We start from the raw sequence: 26,513 nt of genomic DNA on the forward strand, positions 1-26,513 counted from the left end.
CTGAGCTCAGCTGCTTCAGAAGCTTGTGGGTATAGTTAGCTGTCTGTGTGCATGTGTGAGGGGGAAAGAAAGCGGGAGTTTGTGCATATACATATATAATGTCCTTTATGCTTAGAGAAGATCATGCCACTGGTTTGTATGTGTAAATAATCTGCAGTAGCTTTATAGATATTCCCAGATTCCCTAACCATAGGATGCTGACGAGGACACATTTCATTTTTCTCAGACTGATAGCCTGGTGGGAGCCACAGAGACTGACGCCGCCTTGAGCGGGTCCATTAAGAAAATGAGAGCGATCAATCAAAACGGATTAATCCAACTTGATCTCTCAAAGGCAGATAAAGAAATTTAAATCTGCATCATGTTGCCACGCATGTTCACGTGCATACATACAATAACAGTGCACACAACAAAGCATTTTGAGACTACAGAAAAAGGACAAAAACTATAATTAGTAACAGTACAACACTGTAAGTCTTCACACTATGCCTCTGTGTCTGCGACACAGTTTGTGCACAGCATTAAACTCACACTATTATTTGTAAATCCCAGGAAAGCAACTGTACTCCACCATGTCGATTGTAAGGTGAGTGTTTCTGACAAGGAAAAATGGTTGTGCTTGTTAAAGCTGTTTCCATTCAAACATGATGCATTTCTCAGCAGACAAATTCACTGAATGTTACATGACAGAAACAAAGAATGAGAGATTTGGGAAAACCTTTTAGAAATTGTTTTTTTTCTGTTGTGCTTCAGCATGTCTTTTATTTACTAAGAAACGGATGGGCCCTATCATCCAAGCTGACAGGTAATGCCATTTAAACTTTCCCAGAGAGAGGAGGAGCCCAAGGCTTGGCAGTGCAGCACACGCTCTACCAGATCCTCGCAGTAAGCCGCTAAAAAGATGCATGAGTGAAAGAGAAGCCGTCAGTAGGCAGCATGTACTTCTGGGTAAAGCATTGAAGTGCTTGTCACCATTCAATATATGGCCATGGAAAAGAAAACACTGTTTTTGTTTATGCACACTGTACAGGCTACACATATTCTAAAGATTTCTATGAACACATTTATGAATTGCTGTTTCACAATCAAGAGCAATCCTCGATTTGACATTTAAGCAATGTCATAAAAGAGGTAGTGCTGTTGCACTGGCTGTGACTTGGTGATGATAATCACAGCCATGTTGATATTCAGTACAACAGCACGACCACAAGTGTTATACAGGGTGTGTGTGTGTGTCGTTGTGCATGCTGCCATGTATTAATTCTGTATTTTCATAGAGCTTGACCATTAAGTACCTCTGTTGGAATACACCGTTTGGTTATTCATTGTACCACTCTTGCATTCAAAATATGAAGTACTAAAGTGTCTTTCCTTCCCTTTGTCCTCTTCTGACAATTTTTCATAATTAAGTTAAATGTTATTTTTGGGAATATGTTCATCTTGTAGTGGCAAGTTTATGACGTTGGTTGTAGATGGTGGCCAATTAACAGTTAATGTCTTGAACACCTGTAAAGCTAAAAGTCCCAGTGCTATTATACCCAAAATCAGCACTCATGGCATGCCTCTTGTCCAATCAAAGTACTTGGTCAGAACAAAATGTTGTTTACTACATGAAGATGTTTTAAACCTTTAGAACAAGTAGCCAGTGGTTTGATATATTAGGGTTGGTTTTTGTTTTTGCGTGTGTCATTCAGTAAAATCGAGGTAAGATTATCCACCATAGAAGCCCTTGCCAATGAAAGAGAAGTACCAAACTGCAAAATTAAACCTCTTCTGCTTCTTCAACTCGTAGAATTGATCAAAAACCAAACAACTACAGCTCATAGGGGAAAAACAGAAATCAGTTAATGGACATGGATGCTGATAAGCCAGCCATTAGGGAGAGCGACTGTGAGTCAAAAACGTGTGACAAGACCGCCGGCAAACATCAACAGCTTCCTGACATTATCATGCACTGCTGACAGATGTGCAACATAACAGCTATTATCGATGCTGCTGGTGTAATTATTGCTGCCACGTGATTAACAGAAGCACTGGGAAGCTTGATGCAGTTTTGTGTGTTTGTTTTTGAGTCATGTGGCAGACAGTGAGAGAAAGAGAAGCGATGGGGGAGAAAAGAGAGATGCAGTCAGTGAGGTTGACCGTAATTTTAACTGACTGCATGACGAGTGCGCAAAAGACAGTGTTTATGCGTTTGTGTTTTCAGCAGCCATGCATCTTAATTTAGCTTTGCGACCATGTGTATCCCCTCTTTCAGAACGAAAACATCTCCACTGCCCTAAACTGAGCTTTCTCCTCCTCTCCTAAACTCTCAGCAATCATTCACCCGTCCTTTCACCTCCGTCCAGACAGTTCATCTCCCAGGGTACTGCAAACAGAGCCTTCTTTCTCACACACACATACACAGACGTAAATAAACAAACACACACCTGGTAGAGGTTAAGTCCACCTGTCTAGTGCTTAGAGAGACTCACTTGAGCTTCCATTCATTTCTCTCCTTTTCGGGTCTTTTTTTTTTCATGGTCAAACTGCTTCTGTTATTCTCTGCCATTACCTGTCAGGAGGAGCTGTTTACTGTGTCTATGTTGCAGGAGTAGCAGAGTGAGGTTCTGTGTGGGAAAGAAAAGATTAAGAAACTGTCTGGAGTGTGTCAATAAAGCTTAGAGAAAGAGAGAGGAAGGGAGAGTATCCATCTTCATATTTAGCTGCCTGAAAATCATGAAGAATATTTATTTGAATAATCTTTATATCACATGCACTTTAGAGAATGTGCTCTTCAAACCACAAATGGCACTTTATTCCAAATACCAGCAGCGGGACCAAGTCATTGGGTATGTTTACATATACAATATTATTTCCCCTTTTATTCTAAATATGACAATATTCTGAATTTGATACAGGACCTATAAAAGCATATTCCATTTGGATTTTCCAAATTAAGCCATATTCCAAATGTAGCATTTCTGATTAAGATATGTGGGATATGCTAGTATTATTTGGGTTTTAATAGCATTATTTGAGCATGTACACAGCCAATTTGGAATATACATTGCTGGGTTTGAACCGCAATATGCAACACATGGCCTCTTGTCCGTTCTGTCTATGGCCATGGAGATGTTGTACACAAACCAACTTGCAAACAGTTTGCGAAGCTGTGGGGAAGAGATGCATGGCCAAAAGAAAAGCCAACATTTCTGGTCAGGCGATTATGAAAGACTTTGATATCAACAGGTTTTTGGATAGATACTGTATGTCATACCAACCTTTTCAAGAGGGTGGTTGAAGGAATCAGGGAAGCAAGTCTACCACTGGTTAAAAACTTTGGGAAAAAAAAGTATTTTGATTCAGAGAGGCAAAATAACAAGAGGCTCCAGCCGCTCCACTTTTCTATATTTTGACATGATGAATGACATTTCAGGGTGTGTTAATCAGAGTATGCACAGCTGCATGTAATATTCATTTTCATTAGCCACGTAAAACAGCTTAGTGGAGATATTTTCGTTTTTGGAATGAGGCCAAAAAACAATAAAAAAAAAACCCAGAATATTTTGTGCATGTTAACATAGTGAGAGTTGTGCAAGTCAAAAGTAGGTCTCACGTCAAGACCTGAGTCCTGAACTTTGAGTCCTAAACAAGTCATAATACACTTTTCACAAAATATAATACAATTTTAATAATAGAACTAAACATTAAATTCATAAAAATCATGAATGCTTTTTTAAAGTTGGAATTATTTGTTAACAACAAGATGCTGAAAGGTATTGCATCTTCATCTGTAATTTTCAACCTGCATGTTTTGCATTTATTTATTTACTTATTTTTGACTACCACATTTTTGAATGCAAATAAAATTAATTTTGGTGTCATTTTTTTCCAACTGGCGATAAGTAACATAGTGTAGGTTATTCACGGTTTTCTTCTGCAACTTGAAAGGAAGCTGTCAGATTGGTTCAGACAAAGTTGATCTGGGGAGTTTAGTGTCAGCTTGCTGAGAATGAAGAGCATCGATGTAAGCTGATTTAGAAAATTAAGGGGGATAAATTGCTTATGGCACACTTTTTAAATAACAAAAATTAAATACAACAAGTATTTTCAAGTAAAAAGACTCAAGTTGAAGTAAAGACACAAGTCATTGGTGTTAAAGTCTAAACTGAGCTTTTTTTTTATTGTGTTTAGTTTAAAGTCATCAAATTTGTGACTCACATCTGACTAGAGTCTAAGTCATGTGACTCGACTCTTCACCTCTACCAAATACCATAACATAATACAAACACTCAGCGAAGTAATATTATGTCATCAACATAAACTGACTTCTTTTATAAATACACAATATATGCTGTCATCAATTCATCATATACCTTTATGCTTTGTGTACCATCATGCGATACATTTTTTCTTATGTTGTATGATTGTTTCACACAAACTTGAACACTGATGTCAAGTATGTTTTGTCTTTAGCAGTTCAATAATGTGGTGTTTTCTACACCAGTAAAACTAATTTGGCTGTTTTCAACCTGTGGAATTGAAAACTTCATGCTGATGTTGAGGTATAGAGACAAAAAATGAATTCATATCAGTAACTTAAAGTGCTGGTAACATGGGCAACACATACAGGTAATTATTTTCCCAATAAACTGCACTGATTGTGTCCCTGTGTGTCCTTGAACTTGAATGGATCAAAAGACAAAAACTGAAAGGGAGCAAAAGAAAGAGACATATCGACATGGATGAAAAGAGAGAAGTGTCAATGCAGAAAACAATGCAAATCAAACAGGAGTGTATCGCACTGTGAGGCAAACAAGCCAAGCAGAGTTAACTCTCATTAGAGTGAACTCTCTCATCTATTGTTTTCTCCTCATCTGTCTATCTTCACTGTATCTCTGCTGCCCTAAGAGACGTGTCACTTCCTCCTTGCAGCGTTTCCTGAAATAGCAGCATTGCCCTCATAGGCATTGTGCTGCCACATAAGCACTGTATCCAATAAAGCCCTTCACATACGGTACATACTGTATATGGGATTAACTGTGCCTCATAAATCACTGTTGGTAACTTTATTTATGGTATCTTATGCATGCATTTCTAAGCCGAGTTCTGCTCTCAACCCAATCCTACCAGGGGCAGTTTCTTTTTTTGTATTGCATACAATTTAAGTGTGACATGTCTTTTGCCAATTTTATAGCAGCTGCCTGTCGCAAATTCCTTGCAAGTGTATTTTAGTATGCATGAATGAGTTCATTCCATTTCCATGTTTGAGTTTATGTTTGCCTCATTAAGCATTTTTTTAATTTATATGGTCAGATAAAACTGGATTATTCAAACAACTTGCTATGACACATTTTAACCCCTAATAGACCTTGGGGACCGCCAGCAGTCTTGGTCAATGTCACTGTCTTTAGGAGGTGGTGGTATACTTTTTTTTAAGCTATAATGGTAGTGGCATCAATGTCATATCAGTGTCATGCTAGGGTGTCAGGATGGGGGTTAAATCATGCTTCAATTTTAGGCTAAATTTTGGTGAAGGAAAAATTAGCATGGCCAATTTCAAAGGAGTTTGTTGACTTCTCACCTCAAAATACCCAATGAAAATGGGTTATGTTGGTAACAATGAGTCTCCCCTTTAGAAAGATGCCCACTTTAGGCTAATCCTATTCAGTTTTGGCAAAAAAACCCCCCCAAAACTTGCAGTTGTTTGCATGTAGTATACATGTGTTATTTTTAACTTCTCTAAAAATGATATATTTGAATATTTCTGTTATATAATCTTAGAGTGGCATAAATAATAATATTAGAGTGGCATAAACTGTGTATGACTGGAAAGCTGAGACTGTTAGAATTCAATGAGCCCAACTTAACTATGTGTTATGATGTTATTCCCCATAGTAGCCATTTCATTGTGGCGGGAACCTTTTTTGAAACTTGACCTTACTGTATAAAATGACCTGTTGTGACCTCTAGAATAATCACAGCCTCATGAAACTGTCCCGCCAAACCGGATTAGTGGATGGATGTCTTTCACATTAACAATAAGGGGACTTTGAAGTAATTTCTAAAACAGAAGAACTCTTCCAGTGGCCAAAAAAAGCATTTCTTACTGAAATATTTAAGATTTAGGTATGGATTATTTTATGTCTCTCCCAAGGTCTTGGTGCCTTAATGTGGTATTTTGATGGGATGCATTTTGCACCAAATCTGTTTAACATAGGGTATCAACACAAAAACTGTTGCAACTTACAAGACATAGCATGGGAATGACCATCAAATACCACCATCATAATGTTCTAAAAATGGGTCTATATTGGATAATGATATTCATTTAAGTTAAGCCTTTGTCTATATATCCATCTTTCAAACCATCTCAAGATAATTTTAGATCTTTAACTGGATAAAAGAACACACAAGAGGCAAGGTCTACTGCACACAAAGAAGACTGTCTTGCTGATATTGTCTCAAACTGGTTGTATGCTAACCATCTGAAATGCTGCTTCATTATTTAGAGTCAAATCTGTCACTTTGAAGATATTAAAATGGTTCAGAAACCTTTATTTCTTTGCCTTTTCATCACTCCTCTACTATACACTTTGTGTCAAATAAATGAATTCCCCTGCACTGCAGCGTCATTACTGTCACTTTTCAGACAAAGGCAGACGCATTTTTGGGGCTCTGTGGAAGAACTGTCCAACTGCATTCAACACAGGCATGCATGTGAGAGCAAGAAAAAAAAAGGGGACAGAGGAATAGGAAGAAGTGAGCTGAGGAAACAAAGAAAAAGCTACAGCTACCCTACAATTACTCAGTCTCACACTGACTATCTCTGAGGGAAAGAAAATGACAGAGAATGAGAAGCAGGAGGCGAAGGAGAGAGGGGTGGTAAAAGAGGTGGCTCGAGGAGAGAAATAATCTCAAGTCATGCTTGGTGTGCTTTTACGACCTTATCAGTCCACACCAGTAAAGGAACCAGACAAATACAGCTGCCTTTTTTTGTCAACACAGACATAATACAATCGGTTGTCTTCCCAAAACTGTCAAGCAACAGAGGCCATGGCTTCGTAAACACCATTAGTGTATATATCTGCAGAAAGGAAGCACAAGCACGCTTGAGTATGACACTATCAGGACCCGAGAAAATAACCAGCTTATGGCGGAGGAAACGATGAGCTAGCGACCTGTGGACAAAGCTTGATGCAGGCTGGGTAATTGAGACAGCATATTGCTGCAGAGTAACCTTCCCAGAGACATAACCATAATATAATGTGCAGTGGAGAAATTTCTCATTTATGGCCGGGTAATAGCACTTAGGTCAGAACAATGGCCCTCTCTACTTGGAAATTGGATAGGCTTTCTCATTAATATGTATTGGTGTTAGGAATGGGCTAAGGATGGAATAGCACGGTGAATGGCCTGAAGTTTGCACAGAGGGGAAACAAAGTTAGGGAGAAGAGTTATAAATGTGAATAGTGCAATGTGGGGGGGAAAAAAAGATGCAGCCAAGGTACGAACATGCTGTACTTAGGAGCTTATGTTCCCAAAGTCCCAGATATCCCAGGGCCTGTGTTCCCAAGGTTATATGTCCCTTAATTCAATAATCTGTTAAGACACATCAACCCTCCTGTTGTGTTCATGCCACCTTCTTGTCACTGTCAAGACATATCATAAGACATATCAGAGCCAAAAATAGATTCAAAAGTAAAATTTAGTATTGACAAGGACGATGCATGCATGTGAAGGTTTTGGACTCCTTTTCCAGGTCTTTCAACCTTAACCTTTTTGTAGATGGGAATAGTTTGCTGTTATGGGTGTCACCTTAACCTGACCTTTCACAACTTTCCTTACTTTAACTTGTTTAGATATAGATTGGTGCTAGGACAACATTTATTTGTAGGCCAACATGGACATTATGGCTGCCCTGGTTCCCTTGACAAAAAGACATTGTGATTTTTCCATCGGATTTTTAATCATTGTGGAAAATAAGCTCTGTGGCAAACAACAGTTTATGATACCTACATATCTTGTTGAACAATACAATCTTCACAAGTTGACATTACTTCGAGGATTTGTATAAATGCAGTCACTGCAAAAGTTAATGCTAGGCAACAGACAACCTACACCATGGTCACATGACTTCAACATCACCACCACAACGAGGCTGTAAAGCTGTGATTGGCAGAGATCAGCGTGATGAGTCTTTTTCATCTCTTTTGATGATTATTTGATTTATTTGATTTTTTTTTCAAATTCTTAATTTGTTAGTTTTGGGGGTTTTTTTTAAATTAAATCATATAATAGTTTTTCAGTGTCTTGGGCTGCAGTACATTTTGGAACTGCTCTCCTAACAGAAAGACCAACTATATTTAAACAAAGACCTGTGCCAGTACAATTTCATCACTCCCAGAGTCATGATTTTAGTGACCTATCATAACGCACATCATACTGTATTATTATTAAACATCTGGGAAACAGCGGGCCCTTGGAACATATGCACTTGTGGGCGGTAAAGATATAAAACAACTGAGAAAAGGTGTATGCAACTAGTTTGTAAGGCCATAATATAGTCACAATGTGCTTTGGTAAAAGAACTCATCTAACGCACATGCTGATAAATTGATATTACAAGGCGCAAAGGTATTTTTTCTGTTAACCACACAAGAATGTAGCTTAGTGTCACTTCTGGCAGAGCTTTAAAGTTGCACTTTCACAAGTTGATCAATCAAAAGTTTCATTAATACTCTACCATCAGTGACTCATTCAACAGCTGCTTGGCTAGCAATTGACTGGCCAACACTTAATGATAATAATCCAGTGGTAGCAATTATAACCTGACACTTGTTGCTATTATTCTGCTGATACTGCATCTTAATGTCAACACTGTTTTCTGCTGCAGCTCTCTCAACCTGCCCAACCTTCTCCTTGGTGTTGTTTTAATTTAATGCTTATGTATCTGTTTGTTAAGGGGAGGTTTGTTCTCTAGCCAGAATCTCCATTGCTTCACTGATTCTTCAAAGAACAAGGCCTTTTTGCAAACTTAATAACAATATGTTACACACTGTTAACTCTTGGCTGTGACTGTAACTCTTGAAACATGCTATACTAATTCTTCATAATGGATTCTTCCATCACCTTCCAACTGTTGCTGAAAGGTGATGCAAGTGCCACTATATACTGTTTCCTACTACTACTACTACTACTATATACTATCCCACTTACTTTAACATGTATCTTAAACCCACCTTAATTTTAATTCTAAACCAGAAAAAAAGAAGTTAAAGAAGAAATTCACTGCTGACGAGATGGTGTTTTCATAAAACGGGGCTGTCTGGGCAGTAGAAAGACTTAAAAACCTTTGATATTGGTAAAACATTACCAGAGAAAAAAGAGAAAAATAAAAGTTGCACCCACTTTTGCTCAAGAAGTAGAAAACGTACAACTACCAAAATGCAATGCACTGCAACGCACCAATAAAAGCTCTGGCTGGTAGGTGATGTTATGCATGCGCAAGGTAAACAACATAGCGGCTGGCTGTTTCATCTGAGTTTTTTCAGCTTCTGTTTTCACAATGCAGGAAAAAGTATGGCCCCCACTTCCTGTTCACAAAGTCTTGTATTACAGCCAAACAATGCATTACACTATGTTTCTGAAAACATTTTAGGTGGAAAATAGGCAATAAAGAAACAAAAAGTTGGTTAATATTTGATTAGGGCACCTAGATTTACACTTTGATTAGAGGTTGGTCTGAGTTTGGGAGAGAGTGTCTGCTCTCTCTCTTGATCCACTTCTATACTCTTTGTGTCTGTGGTGTATGGAAATGCAGAAGTACAATCTGTAGTCTAAGCAGCAGCTGTTTTGAGCTGGTAGACAAGCACGGAAATCTGGACGATGGTAAGATAGAGGGACGTTTACCTCAGTTCATTACATTCTTAAATACATTCTTAAATACATACATACATACATACATACGTACAAACTTTTATGATACACAGCTGGTTGAAAATCAACAATCTTCCCCTGTCCTGTTAAACTACTGGTAATAATGAAAATGTTCTAAATTGCCTTCACTAAGAATATGGGAGATTTTTCTGATCTTTTATCTTTCTATACTTGTTACAACACTAGGTCAAAAACACACAAATCCACGTCCTCATACAAACACACATACACTCCCAAACCATTTTCATTTTTGGCACTTAGTTGATGGCATTATCCAGAAAAAATCACAACCCCCTCCCCACACACACACACACACACACACGCACACACAGTCCATTCAAACTCCCTAGGCTGTGTGTGCAGTGATAAAGTGTACTCCCCGAGTGACTCTCCTGCTGCACCTAGCACCAGCGACATGCAGAAGATTGTCATGCCAGATTTGTTCAACATGAAGCGATGGGAAGGAAACGTAACTGCAGGGAATGTGTGAGAGAGATGAACATCCAGTGTGAAAAAAACATGAAAGGGGACCCACAGAGTGGGGGTGTCTGGTGTGCTCCAACAGTATACCAGCTACTGCATACTGTTGTACTCAAATATGCATGCACATTACAGAAAGCAAAGAAATGCATATGCATGTAAGCTGGCATTACATTTGAGAGTGTTTGTCTCGACGGAGGTCTCTTAAGGACTAAAGCAGAAATGACTTTTGGGAATGTGACACACTGGCGCGAGTCTTTTTCTGACTGACGGCGTGGAAACTTTCAGACGAACATCACAGAAGTGAGTTTAATGCGAGTCAAACAACCATTAGTCTCGGCCCCTGCTTGGATCTGAGCACAGCAGTATTTTCAAACAGACTGCTGTCCTCGTGGAGATTAGATGTCTTCCATTTTAGAAATCTCAGCTTTTGACTGACAATATTCTAAAGTAGCTAGCCATTAAACCACCAGAGATGAGAGAACTGAAAAATCTAAAATGAGGCAAAAAATACAAAATCACATTCTCTCTCCCAGCAGGGACCAACGAAGCCAGTGAGAGAGCCTTGAGTCGTTCAGCTCGAGCAAACACTAGAGAGAAACATGCTTAGGGTGAGGAAGGGACTGTCATGGGTCCTTGTTAATGTAATAAACTGCAAAGTATAAACAAGCTCCATAGGGAAAGCCTTTGATCAAACTAACATCTCCCCTATGTCTGATGTATTTGGATCTAGAGGAAAAAAATCTGGTTATGTACCTTTTTATCCCGCTCTTTCATCTTCCTCTTTTGTGAGCAGTACAACCTCTAGAAATCTCATTCTCTCGCTTAATCAGAGATACACACACAAACAAATACAATCTCTTCTCTACTTCCACCTTCATCTTCCACCCCCACTTTCTCATTTTCACTATTGAGCCCCTGCCTCTCCATCTCCGGCTCGCAGCTCTTGATGAGTTTGTGAGTCACTGAAGAGAGACGGGGATTTGAGCGACAACCCAGCACTCTGAACCTCCAGTGGAAGCTGATAATCCGCGGAAGCGAGAGGTGGCACCGAAATTCGGCTAATACCCAAACAATTGCTATCGGTGCAACTCCCACTACGGTGACAAAGCCCTACACAAATTTCGGCTGTTATTGTATGCAAACAGAAGGCTAATATCTGTGTAAAAATAACGATGGCACGACGTGAGATGAAATCCTTTGAATTTGATTTATATACAAAAAAGCATCTTGCCTACTTGTGGTTCTGATAGCCTTGTTGTCAGCGTATCACGCATAATGATTAGCCTTCAATGACAGCTGGTGAATCAGACATCCTCAACTCAGGAAGCTATTATACAACAACATCTACACAGATACATGGGAATTTTTGAGAGAACAGAAATGGACGGTGATGACTGAAGGATTGCTCTGGGTCATTAGGGGCAAAACTGTTATGAAAATGTTGTCTGGGAACTAGAACTTTTCATAGTTCTAATTTTGTGTTTACATGAGATCCGGCAGACGGACAAGAATGTCTGGATGGCATTAAAAACAAACAGGCTTACAGTATGGCAGGACTGTAATGAGAATATGTATGATTATGTGTTGTAATGGCAAAGTTGTATTATAAAAATGGAAAAAATACAATAAATAAAATCATTTTGTGTGTGTTATTTTATGTATTTTATCTAGCAATGTCTGGTGATGGTCCAGATCGCACACATTTTTTTCGTTGTGTGAGGGAGCTGTTCAACATCAGGTTGTAAATTCTGTTGTATAAGACAGCCAAAAGTTAAAATATTTAACCTTTGAAGGGCAATGCCATTTAGCGTTACTGTTGCTGGTATTAATTTTATCATCCTGCTCTCTCAATCTGCCTCTACATTTTGCTGAATTCTATGTGAACACAGCAAAAGAACCCTCCCTTTTTGTTGTGTCTGCAATGTAAGATATAGGGACGATTGTAGTTATTAGTTCTCCTTTTAGAGGGAATCTGTTTTGCTCCTATTATAGAGTCGTTCTCTCCCATTACAAGAGGAACCATGAGTGATGTAAGTGTACTTAGAGTGGTCAAACCCAACCAATGCAGCCCCAACAACCCCCTTAAAGGCCAGTTACATACAACAAAATAAAAAGCTCACACAAAAAAGGAGGAAAAAGAAGAAGAAAATACAAACAAATGGGCCTGACAGTGAAAATCAGGCTCTACTGGGTATCTAATGGACACTGGAAATACTGCGCATTGTGGCTTGTTAAAACAAATGTGACTGTGCTATACCAGCCACTGGCCAGCTTACAGAACATCTTCTCTGCATTCCTGTTAGCTGTGGGAATACAAACAGATAAAAGCCCTTGAAAATAGGTAGTTTTTGGGGGAGCTTCACATTGGATAGTTCCCCTTTGGGAGTCCCCACAGCTGTTTGATCCAAAAATGCCTAATGTCACGTGTATGATAGACATAAAACCTGTAAATTCAGTCATCATTATTAAGAAAACACTGTTCATTTTCAGAAACACACCTTTCCCATTATTGCAGGAAAGCATTTCCATTTAGAGGTCATGCTTGAGAGAGAGCCGAAGGCAGTGGACAAAACCAAACAGCTTTTGACAGTTAGCTGTGTCATGACAAAGTCACTTCTTTGTAAAGAGCCTCTGTTTTAAATTGGTAATAAAGCTTTTACAGATACATAATGTATGCCATGAGCTGAATAACGTCTTTAGCATTTAGACCAATGCTAAAATAGAAGCACTGCTACTAAGGCTGAATGGTTTTAGAAAAAAAATATCTAAATGAGATTTTTCTGGCCAGTAATACAAAATGAATTGAGTGGAGGTTGTTTTCTGTAAATTTTACTAAAGGCTTAGAGAATACATTTTTAAAATATTTTGAAGTATTTTCCAATACTTTGATAAACACAATATTCTAATTTTACAAGTAAAAGGAGGCACCATTATTATTATTATTATTGATAACAGCAGCATATTTGCTCATAGGGTCAATCAGTATCTTGGTATCAGACTGGTGACATCTGCTAATGAGACACTAATTTTGATAGCTTTGCACTATAGATGCTAAAAATAGCATAGCTTTACAGACTGACAGGATGGACTGGTTCACAGCCCCAAAGCTAGGAGGTCTCAATTCAGAGTTCTTAAGGCAATAAGCTTAAAACAAATGATACTGTGTCCTGAAATGTATGTATTGAACTTTAAATTAAATGGGTAAGGCTTATTAAAAATAGATTTTATATGTTTATAATTTTGTTATAAAACTTGTTTATCCTTTGGCCCTAAATGCTCCCTAACCAGAGATCTGAATCGTCTTGTCATCTTTTAAATGGTCAAACATGATGATATATCCTCATTCTACATGAGGAAAAATATTCAAAAAAATCAAAGTTTATTACCAGTGAAATGGCTTCAAGGCAAACGAAAATGACCACACAATAGAGTGGCTCTGCTTTACCGGTCTGTGTGAAAAGACCAGAACCCAAACATTTTTAATTTGGCATTGGTGCATTTTTTCACATGGAAGGTCTGCCAGAATGACAAGTAGTTAATGAAACACGGGGACTGGAGCTGTGTGTGTCTGCCAGTGTGTGTGTGAGACTGTGTGTTGCTGCTGCTCTGCAGGTGGTGACTGGAGGCTTAATGAAAGGGCCAGTTGTTTTGCGGGGCTGATTTGCAGAGAGCAGATGGATCGGTCTCTCGGTCTCTCTGGTCTCAATCTTGTCCCACATTGCTGCTGTCGCCCCATTTAACAGCCAATTTCCTGCCAGCTCATCACAAACACACATACCCACACACACAAAGCGAGAGAGCAGCAAAAACAGTGTGAGGTAGTAGACCACAGAGACGCGCATAAAGGGAGAAAAGAGGGTGAAACTGTGGGGCATACACAAACAAATGTACCCGAGGCACACTGGAGATGATAGAGATACGGGCATCTTTTGTGCATAGGCAAGCACGAAAGTATTAAGTACATAAAGGGATACACACAAATACATGTAGGCATACACACATACACAAAGTAAACTCCTAAGGGCACACATGGGTGGACACTATACAGTTTTAATGAGCTTGTGCCAGATGTCTTCCCAGGCTGCAGAGCATGACTAGTTGATTAATCAAGTACATTTTACTAAGAAATGCCGACACATACACACTAATCCCAATTTATCACACAAACACAGTAATCTCAATTTATCACAAACACAGTAATCCCAAATGGCCCCTTCTCCCCCCCCCCCACTGCCCCATTATCTCTCTCACACACACTGCGCCTGATTTTGTAATATGCTTCTGCATCTATGTGTTCAGTGAAGTCCGATGTTTTCTCTTCCCATTCCCACTGCTTCATCTATCTCTGACAGATTACTGCACACACTCACGCACACCAACACTGGACTGATTCACACTAATAGTAACACTTGCCTCGTCTTTCACTTGCTCTCACACCCACACAAACTTATATGCGGCATCCTTTAGCTACTGTTGTGCATATACACATGTGGAAGCGCCCTCAGAATGCAGGATTTCTTATTTTTAACTCTAGCAGTAGTGATAAGTGGCTAGCCTCCACAAAATGACCTCTGACTTTCAATCTTCGCACCTTGCACGGCAGGAGATTACAATGGCACTCCTCTTTTTTTCTGCCTTGCCACTGGCAGTCAGCCTTCACTCCAGGTCATGTGATATCGCCCACTGGCCAATGTGTCAATGACATTGTGCTGGTGAGATATGGCTCTGCCGGACGCAGGCTTCAGAGTCCATGCAACAGTATAGGTATATTAACTGGTGCAGTGTGGAAATGAATGGTTGCTAGAGTTATATTTACAGTACTTCAGTTATGCCTGTAGACAGATGAGAGACAGATCAACATGCTGAGAAAAATGTCAACAACACTGTGTAAATGTTTGATACTTCACCTCCAGGTAATTCTAATGTATTTGGCCCATTCAGTTTCAATTTGCATGCAACCTCACATTCTGTCCTCGCTTGCACTCAAAGCTTGCTGCGCTCATACCAATTGGTGCATTCTCATATTTTAACATGCAGATGCTTCAGCAGCGGAATGTGACAGTAACTAAGCAGTTAACTCTTTAGGAAACAAAAAAGCAAAATGACACGAAAGACAAGAGGCACTTTCCTGTTGATCCTGGTGCTCAATTGACTCAGTGAGCCTTACTACTGTATTTCAAAGCACTATGTAATTAAGAGGTGGTGAGATTTTAATGTTTTGTGGTGTGCATATCTTGCCTGTTATTTTATTTTCTGTTAGCTTTGCAGGCAGAGGTGCAGCTAGTTGTGTTAACTTGCAAAAATATGGTGCTACTGACCACCCTCCAGTCTCCTCTGGTTAGCCAGCTGCTCTGCACTGCACACAGGCTGTGCAGGAGAGCTAGCTAGCAGTGCCACTCTTTTATCAATTACTGCTTGTGAAGCACTCGCTGCAGAAACATGGCAAAGCCACAGTGCAGTACAACATAGTGCTCATATTACTACTAAACTGAACAGTAACCAATAGAGCAATATGCTTTACACTTGAGAAATATTCTCCCCAGTTAACCGATTAATGTTTTAACATTGGCGAATCTGCATCTCATAAGATAGCCACTCTCCCTCTGATTGGCTAGCACTCTTAGCCTTCATTGTTTGGGTTGGTTAGGTTTAGGCAACAGGAGTGGGATTGGTTAGGGTTAGGGTAGGATTGTCAAGATAAGCCAATCAGAAGCAGAGTAAGGCAAAGAAGGGCAGGTCATGCCTTTGCTATCCTAGGAAAAGCAAATTCATTTACCATTTAAATCCCTAGTTTGGTACTGTATGAAATCAATACCATTATTATTAATTTAAGGGCAGAAGCAAGTCTACACCTCATCCTTGTTCAATTTCCTGCTCCTATCTATACAGGCGTATCTAACCCCTCTCTCTTCCATTCGTGTCACTTCTCACAACCATCTTCCCCAAACCATGTTCTTCTTTTTCTTCCAATACAGCAACCACAAGAGGATGATGAAGCCGAAGCTCAACAAGACATACCCCCACCCTTAGTTTCACTCCCTGGGTTGCTTAACACCGCCAAGCTCATCTTCGACCCTCATTTGACACCCCCTTCATCCCACCCCTCAACGTTTTTCACCCTTCCATACCCAAACCTCACTCAACCCTTCATAACACATCTTTGAAAATGATTTTTTTTTTAAGTTTTCCAGTGGCAAATGTCAGTCCTCTGTATTCCACTAAACCACTGACTCAAAAGAATCTTGGGAAATGTAGGGGAATTCAATGTGTCATCAGACTGTAACTTCTACTTGTGGTTACAGCACAAGTTATATAGGCTAGCTTTAATGGACTTGTATATCATGGAGAGTCTCACAGGGAATCCTGAAAGGGTTCAGGGGAGCTGTAAAATAAATTTCAGGCTGGATTGCTTATTGTTCTTTTAAAGTCATCAAAGAAAATGCAAAATAAAATGTATAGTACTTTCAGTCAGCATTAAGTGGATTAATTCTGTTGTATATAATGCATTTAAACTGCATTTCCTGAAACATATATGCACATGTATTTTCATGTATATATAGCTCATGCACACAGCTCCACCATTTAGTGTTGCAGTTCAGAATCCCTGAAAGTAGTGCAGTTGAAACCCACAGATATAACATTAGCCACCCACGCTACTGTCACTGCTGTAGATCAGACCAATACTCCCAAGCTACTGGCTGGCGTCTCCACCTCATGTCCTACTACCATATAAATCTTTTCTTCTTACAAGTGTGCTGATTTATCTCTCACTGCTTGAACGCAACCACAGAAAAAGCAGGTTTTCTGCTGAAGGTTAAATGAATGAAAGTCACTGGTCACACTGGTTCCACACAGTAATTTACATTTACTTCATGATTTCTTTGCTTCATCCTGCTGTTCCAGGCTATTTGATGTTTCCAGTGACAGGTGGTGCAGCTTTGACAAAGTGGCGCAAAGCAGTGAAGTGCCAGCAGGACCACAGAGAGTTATAGCACAGTGATATGCACTGACATTACAGCATTTCAACTCAGCAGAGGAACTGTTTACACACAAACACACACATGCACTGTCTCACACACACATAGCACATGTCAGTACCTTCTGTGCGGATGGTGAAGGGGGAGTCCCCCAATCTCTTGGCTGAGAATTGCCCCCCCAGAGAGGTCATTAGAAAACACAGGCTGAAGAAGCCTATTCCCACCACGAATATCCTGCAACACAGAGGGAGGAGAGAGGGAATAGATGAGAAGAGAGTTGAGATAGACAGACATATTTGTAGGGATGGGCAGGTAAATAGATGTTTTTGGTGAGTATTTTTGGGAAATATGAAGATGAGGACAGAGAGTGGAGTGGATAGTGAGGTGTTTGGAGGCAGAAAACTGAGTGGGTATAAAGTGAGAGGCTTGAAAAACAAAAGGAAGACGGTAGGCAGATGAACAAGCCGACAATTATGGAAGACACGTTTGCAGGGAAGAATGATCGGCAGCGAGGGAGAAAGAGGGAGGGAAAATAGAGATGCGGAGGAGAGATGAGGGGTTGAGGGGAGATGTTAAAGAGAGCAGAAGAGGAAGAGACAGTCAAGAAACAGCAGGCAGCACTTCTAGAAGGCAGAGCCGAGATCACATGTAGAAAAGTAAAAACTTGAAGCCAAAGGGCACCTGAAACATTTCAGTGTTTTGATGTTACTGGTTGGCATGCATCTACAGTGGGACAACTGACAAAATAAGGTTGAGCAGTTTGTCCCCAAGTGTCATTATTTATGCAATATGAGGGGTGTGCAGAGGGGAACGGAAGAAAAGACAAGAAGAGGACAGATGACAGCCAAAAACACTTAGGTATTTAAGGTGAGAATAACAGTGTAAATATAGCTAATGCCAGTGAAAGTCTCCAAAAACAGAAAGTGGTCTCACTGAGATACAAAAAATGAGGTCAACAAAAATGAGCTGTGCAATACAGTCTTCACTGTGTGAGCTCATCAATATATAGAGTGATTGGTTGTAGGAGTTCCTACTGTGCTGAATTGTTTCCAATGTAAAGCCAGCTTCATACTTTCAAAGCAAGTGTATCAACTGTGCATGATCCAGTTACAAAATATAACCTCTTGTTCCACACTCCAGTCCAGTTGTACCTCTAGCTGCTTTGCCAAGAAGAAGAATAAGGAGATAACAAATGCTGTTGTTAGTTTTAAAGTGAGGATGTGCAAGGGGATCAGCTGTTATCTACATTTATGGAGAACAATTTTCCTTTAAAGGAATATAACAATAGAGGGGACAACTGGAATGGAGTGTGGATCTAGAAATGTGGATGTGTGGACTGCAGGACCCACGCAGACCCTCAACTGTAGGCAATGGAACCAAGTGTGTTTCTGCTTAACCATGCAAGTCTGCAGCTGACTATAACTGTTCAATGTGGAAAGTTTGTCTGAGGCTTACATAACTGGGGACAATATCTACAGTCCTCTGTTTGAGGCTCCAGTAGCCTGACTTAGACAGATCAAGTGGGTGTCCTAAAGGCATGTATGGACAGCAGGGATGACCTTGCAGTGTGCATGTGGACATGGCAGAATTGTTTAAAGATAGACTTAAAACATTTAAAACCTATGCTTAAAATCAGTCAAGTCACATATTCAATCCAGCTGACAGAAGAAAGCGCTGGCTTTGTACATTTCTGCAAACCACTAATACAGTACATTTGCACGTTTCATACATATCACATCAATGTTTCTAAAATGACGTAGAGTTTTGTCATCAGGAGGTGAAGGGGAAGGTGGATATTGTGACATCGAGACAAGATGCCCACCAAGCTGAAACCCACTGTTGAGACCAATAAACAACAAAATCAATTGCTTTTTAGCAACCAGTCACTGTGTTTCTACCATGGATAGTACCACAAAAAGCAGGGTTTTTTTTAGAGAGCCTTCTCTGTGTTTCCTGCCAAGATAGGAAAATGAAAAGCGATTCTTTTTTACCAACTCATTGCTGCATTTTATTCTGGGATGGTGCCATGAAAAGTATTTTTTCTAGACATCACTGTGTTTCCAGTAAGGATTGTGCCACTTAAACCACATATTTTAAGCCACAACATGATCTTTTCCAAACAATAACCAAGCCCTTTTTGCGCCAAAACCTAACAACAGGTTAATCACAGTGTTACTGAAACGTTAAGAAGAGTTATGTTTCAACAAATCTGCTTCACAAATCCAAGATTCAAATGCAAGATATTGGTGGTGTGCAGAAACATACAATGCCAACATTTATTCTGATGATTGGGTTACGATATTTTGAAATCCATAAGGACGTGGGCCCTGAAGTGTAGTGCATATCTTGCTTTGAAACATTAACTTCTGCTTTACCCCACTTTATGGCACAGATCAGTTATTTGAAATGCTACCGTATCTCAGAGGGGAAAATAAAATGAGAACTCTGTGTGGGTTCTCCCTTGTTAGACAGCCGTGAGAGAAAGAGATCTTTGACTTAAAAGAGTTGAAAATCAGGTCTTTTGTATCCGTGTAAATCCTGCCCTAGTTAAGCTACTCGCTTCCCTCTGTATGGATCAAAGGTTATCTTATGATGCCAAGACTCTTCTGGGAACCAGAAAGGCAAAGCTGTCTGTGATTCTCATCCGCTGGACAAAATACCAGCCAGCCTCCATGACTAACAAGTCCCACTTTAAAAATCCTTGCTGCTCCTAAACCCCACTAGAGAGAATTCTTGGAAGATTTTGTAGAAGTGGTGCAGCACAAAGACAGATTTATGTGACAAAGAATGGCTAACAATCCAGTACTTATGCAACATATTTTAGCAGCTGTAGCCATTTTCCTAAATGTCCTCATTATGTACATTTGTTTGAGCAAACGCTTTGTAATTTTTCAAAGATATAAGGCTGCTACAACAAAACAAGTAGTTATAAACCAGCATATGAGAAATGTACCTAGAGTAATATAATGTCATAAAACCACAGGAAGAAAAGGAACCTTTGTGATATTATCATCTCAATTCACTTGATAATTTTAGGAAAACCTTGCACAGGTAGCCTTTAAAGTCCTGCACCAGAGGTTGAAAAATTGAATGTTAACATAACAAATGAATAAATTATTCATAACTATTGCTTTTCTCTTCAAAGCCAGGCAAGAGCTGTTTGCTTGAATGCATGGCCCAGTGTGAAATCTGACAGCACTTCCTGGAATGGTAAGTAGCTCCAGTCACGCAAAGTTCTGAAAGAAACCTCTTAATATTGATAAGGCCGTAAGAAATGAGTTCCTATCAACAGCCAGGAAGAATGGCCACTTAAAAGAGCATTTGCTGGAGTGATCTGATTGACCCAAAGGGATCAAGATGATGTAGAATAATCTGTTAAGTATAGAGCGTGGTGGGTTTGGCAAGCTCCCACAGAGACTTTATATTCCAAGACAGAGCCAATGTGTCTTGTCCTGGGTTGGAATACACCGGCGTCAAGGACAGACAAGTGGGATGTGGCTCTTTGTGAGGAAACTGTTTACCCTTGTACAACACAAGAACATACTGACAGTGAATAATCATCATCATCAAGACTCTTATCTAATGGGTCCCATCAAGCATGATTACAGCTTTACAGTTATTGCGGTTAAATTGGTCATTTGTCTTCGTTTTCTGTACATTTTGGAAGCAATGTGATCATATTACATTTTGAGATGGATCTAATAAATTACAGCTCTGACTGCACATGTAATAAGACAAACTGTAATTTATGTATGAATACATGTTGAAATGAAAACTCCCCAATTCTGATCATCAACTTTATCTGCTGGTGGCGGCAACTGATTATTAGACACTTTAATGTGACAATCCCTGTGATCATCGGGATTAGAGCAAAGGGCTTCAAAGTGAAGTGTCAGCGGCATGTCAACGGCCGCCTCTGCATGTAGCATTCTTTTATTGATTTACACTGAAAATATGGGTAAATTATAATCATACTGTATTTACATCAAAGCCGCAGCATCTAAGCAGCTGGCACATTCACTGTGGCTTCTCATTTACCTCTCTCTCTCTCTCCCAGGATACTGTAATATTATGAAATAATAAAACATTACCCCCCATCTGTTCCGGGCATATTGCAGAATGAATTAGGAGAGCTCAATCATTGTCAGAGGGCAACAGAGCAGCGATACATTAGCTGATGTGAATCCAATCCCAAACAATCATTACCATGAAGAGATTATGTGTCATGTATAGGACAGCATGATCCAGATGTACCTGTATGGATTATTTCCCTTGCTATACTACCATCTGGTCAGCAAGTCATGAAGGTGGAAGCTGGAAATCTCGATCGCTGACCTGATTAAGGATAAGCATTACACATTTCAGCTGCCCCATTATTTGCTTTCCTACCCACAGTGTCTTATTATAGAAAGGAAAACTGAAGAGACTGGTTTGAAAAGAGAAGAAGTCACACAGAAGTCAGGAAGCAATATTGGGTGTTTTGAACTGTTTCCGACTTAACACTATACAGTGGGACCTCAGCATTCTAGAACCAGAGCATTCTAGAACCCATACCACTCTAGCACTGGTGACATGCAAGAAACATTCCAGAACCACTTGACTTAACATTCTATAGTTGGCCTTCAGTATTCTAGAACTTCGCCATTCTAGAATTATAACACTCTAAAACTTATAAACACTCATGACTAAAAATTCTAAACTGCTCCCTAACATTCTAGAAATTAAACATTCTAGAACCCATAACACTCTAGAACCTGTGACATGCGAAAAATATTCCGGAAGCCTAACATTCTAAAACTCATACACATTAATGACTTAACATTCTACATTTAGAACTTTATTTAGAACATTTAGAACATTCTAGAAAAGCAACATGACATTCTAGAAACCCATGACATGCTAGAAACATGTAACTATAACATTCCAAAACCAATAAACATTCATGACTTAGCATTCTAGAATTGGACCTTGACATTCTAGAACTTTAACACTCTAAAACACCAAAATTCTAGAACCCATAACGTTCTACAACCCTTGACATGCAAGAAGCATTGCAGAACCTTAATATTCTAGAACTATAACATTATATAACCAGAATATTCTATAACCCCTGACATGCTAGAAACATCCCATAACCCTATCAGTCTAATAATAGCAATAGACATTCATAACTATACATTCTACCATGGCACATTAACATTCTAGAAATGTAAAATTATAGAATAGCATTCTAGAACCCACAAAACTCTAGCACATGTGACATGTGATAAACATTCCAGAAGCCTAATATTCTAAAACTAATAAAGATTTATGATTTAACATTCTACAACTGGACTTTGACATTCTATAACTGTAACATTCTCAAACTCATAAAACTCATTAACCTGTGACATTTTAGAAAAGTTCTGGAACCTTAACATTTTAGAACTAACTAAAATTCATAACTTAACATTCTACAATTGGACCTAAGAATTCTAGAACTTTAACATTCTAGAACCACAATATTCTAGGGCCCTTGACAGGCTAAAAACATTCCACAAGCCTAAGATTCTAGAGCTAAGAAGGTAGAAGGTAGATTTATTGGTCATTTTTTTAAACAAAGTTTAAAAAACGAAATCATATTCATCCTTGATCCTACATCTTTGGAGTTGAAGGGTGAGTCTATTAAAATCAGCAGCTACTATGAAGATTCCATCCGGTTGCTTGGTGATGTTGCTGCTGGTGGAATTATTCAATTCCTGCAGTGCATTTTTTGAATTTGCATTATTCATAACTTAAAATTATACAACTGTACCTTAAGATTCCAGAACTATAAAACTGCAAAACTGTAATTCTGTAATTCTGTAATTCTACACCTTCAATCCAACCACTTCATGGTTTAACATTCTACAATTGTACTTTCGTCTTTCAACCTATGACTCCCTGCCTGAGGTCTAGCTCCCCCTACCATCTTTTTCTGTAACCCTCCAGTCCGCCCTGTACATTTCCCCCACCAGCACCTCTACTAGCACTCCTCCACCACCTCTCAAACCTGAGCCCCATCACAGCTGCTTCTCTCCTCTTTTGATGAAGCCTGGTGGCACTGTATGAGCTGTGGAATTTACAGCACTTTCCCAATACACAATCTATTCCTTCAGTGAAATAAATATTAATAATCCTCCGTATGTGTGTATGCAGGAAAAAGCACAAATGATTGTAAGCAACGAGAGGAGAGGAGAGGAAAAAAAGGAGAGAAAATATTTAGTTCATGTGGGTGTGTAAAAGCTGGCCCAATGCTGTCCTAGGGCGATCGTTTCCTCTCTTTATCATTTAACCGTTTTCCAAAGTGGCGTTAGGTGGGTGATATGAGAGGATTAGGCCTCAGTCCTGCCTGACGAGTCTTTAATTAACAGGCTTAAAGTAAATGCTCTGCTCCCTATAATTGGATCAGAAGGAGAGATCTGCTATCAGCTAATTGGCTTCCTTGCACATACATCAGATTTCGCCTCTAGGTAGATGATCTTGAAGCGAGAGGAGTTCTGCCAGGCATGGTGTGATAGTTGTGTTTTCCAAGAAACTTTTCCTGGCACCTCAACTAGTAAGATCAGATGGGCCAGTTAATACTCTTCTTGCCTAAAGATCAGCAAAAAAACATGTATCTTTTTTGCCTGGAATTCTGTAGTGGTCCAGTAATCTAAGACCACATTCACAATATCCCTTGTTCAAGCCTGGCCAAGGGAACTTTAATGCCGCCAATGTTTTTATGTCTTTTCTTGTCTTGTATCCTATCAAGGCAAGATTTGACCAAAATAATATACTTTTCATAGTAAAACGACTGAAAACCAAAATCTGGGCCAGTGATCTGTTTTAATTTTGCATGATACTCAACTGTGACACCTGTGTCTGTGTTGTCAAGGCTAGCGTAGCTTTATCACAAAGCTCCCTAAATTAGTGTGTTTGGATAAATGCTTGAGCTCCTGAGTAGACAGCAGGTGAAATAATTCAATGCAGCCCTCACCAGCTGTATCATCACTCAAGCTCACTAGAGAGATTGTATAGAAAATGCAACAGTATTAGTAGTTGGAAAGTAGGTAAAAGGTGAATGATAGTATCCACTGAAGGAAAATCCACAGCTTTTGCACCACTGATGGTTCTCCAACTCCCAGAATTAAGAAAGGAGGTATAGAGCTATTAATTTATAGCTTGCCATTATTCTACAGTATACCTATCAGGCCAGATAAAATATAGCAGGTTGACACAGCATGGCTAAATGGACTGTAAATTATCAACTGTTTCAACATGTGTAACAGATTCCCATTTATGTCCTCAAGCCCAGCTACACATAATGGAGCTATCCATGCAGGAAGAAACTAAGTTAGAGCTCGGCTGACTGCTAGTGCAGACTTATTTAGAATTAATGATTTATAACTGTCCTTTTATTCATGTGGAACTTAATCTAATTAATGTAGTGGAAAAACATCTGGTGTTGTGTTTTAGTGAGTGGTGACGCACATGTTAGCTACACATAACGTACTCAATGCTATATTAGCATGTAAGCGTTGAAAAAAACGCACACTTTATCAACCACAATGAAGGCAGAGGGAAAACTGGCAACAGAATAACGTCGTGGGCTCTTTGTCTCTTACCTGAACGGTTTGAACGTCACTAGACATCTTCTGACCATTATTTTACCGTCGGTGCAGCCAGTAATCATTTCCCAAAACGAGCGACCCCTGACATTGTTGCTAACCTCCTAACCTGGAACTTGACGTGACCAAACATTTTTATCTGCGTCCCATCCAGCGGTCCACAGCGGCGGTTGTTTTAAACGAACACACCACCCGTAAGTGCTTCTTTATTCCTCCGGAGGAAACAGTGGAAAGTTTCATTCAGAAAGTGTCCTCTTTCCGTGTGTGGAAATGTCTTTAAAGCGTTGTACCGTCCGCAGGCAAACACTCTGAATCTGGGGTGAAGTCGCCGCAGCTTGTGTCGACCGCCTGAGTCATATTATCCGATGTGAGTTCTTGCAAAAGAAATGGCGTTGTAATCAAACATGTGGGTAAAAGTACGTATCGTTTGGAAGATGTGTTTTTTGTTTCTCTGTGAAGGAATGCACGGAGAGGAGAGCTAGCTTCAGGGACGTTTTAACTTCACGGTGAAGCCAGCGCGAGTGTGGCAAGTCAGCCGTATTGCCTCGTAGTCGTTCACTTCTCACGAGGCAAGGTGGTTTTAATGACGTGTAGGACGTCCGGTTGATCTTTTCAAAATAATAGTTTTGTTAATGAGCGACCATTTCTGACAATGTGATGTAAGAAAAAAGGGAGGGAAAAATTATTATTTTTATTATTACTATTATTATTATTATTATTATTATTATTATTAAAAAACTAAATCACAGATTTTGCCTCAGAAAACGTAACAGTCAGAGGACTTCACAAACAATGTGTTTCACATGCTATCATCCCATTCTACTGTGTCCACAAGAATAAAAAAAAACTAAAATAAAAAAGACAACAAATGTAACGTTGACTGTGATTGAGGAAAACACCCTACAAGAAAATGTGTGTGTGTGTGTGGTGTGTGTGTGTGTGTGTGTGTGTGTGTGTGTGTGTGATTTGCAAAAAATATTTCATCAAATAGGAATTTAACACTTATAATGTTTAAGTCATAACCTATGCAAACCTGAGGAAACACTATTCAAAATGTGGAAAAGGAAAAGTCCAATTTAAAAAGTGCAAATAGGTTCATTTGCTCTCTGTGTGACCCCCTTATTCTATTGTTAAGATATTTGTCAGGATCTTTTTGTTACTGTATTCATTCTGTTTTGTGTGATGTTAATTTGCTGAACATAAACATAACTCTACAAAGCAGTGTGTAAAACGTTCATTGATTTTGAGAGAAAAAAAAAGTAATCAATTTAGATGGCACAATTACCTGGAGGCTAAAGCACTTCTTAGTGAGAAACATATTTTGTTATTTTACTTTGGAGGTAAATTCCCGCTATTTCCTGTATCGTTGATGCTTCCTCAAGTCGCCTTGACGCTAGTCCGGCAGTACAGTGATGGACAGATCTGGATGATCTGAATCCTCCGCAGCCGCATTCACCTCTGCATGGCGCCATTTAAAGCTTTTAAGTTGTGATGTGAAAAGCAC

At 39.4% G+C, this 26,513-nt stretch overlaps 1 protein-coding gene across 1 annotated transcript in view; it reads right to left on the reverse strand.

The window, feature by feature from the left end:
- LOC121942362 (alpha-1,6-mannosylglycoprotein 6-beta-N-acetylglucosaminyltransferase B-like) overlaps nt 1-25,531 on the reverse strand; it is a 137,913-nt gene extending 112,382 nt beyond the window's left edge. The window contains exons 1-2 of the mRNA XM_042485547.1: nt 25,007-25,531; nt 17,503-17,615 (exon numbers count right to left, since the gene is read on the reverse strand). Of these exons, the coding sequence (XP_042341481.1) occupies nt 17,503-17,615; nt 25,007-25,074 (181 nt within the window). The 5' untranslated portion in view covers nt 25,075-25,531. The remainder of the gene's footprint in view (nt 1-17,502; nt 17,616-25,006) is intronic.
- Nucleotides 25,532-26,513: the final 982 nt, after the last annotated feature.

This window comes from Plectropomus leopardus, chromosome 4 (assembly GCF_008729295.1).
Source record: "Plectropomus leopardus isolate mb chromosome 4, YSFRI_Pleo_2.0, whole genome shotgun sequence".
NCBI lineage: Eukaryota > Metazoa > Chordata > Actinopteri > Perciformes > Serranidae > Plectropomus > Plectropomus leopardus.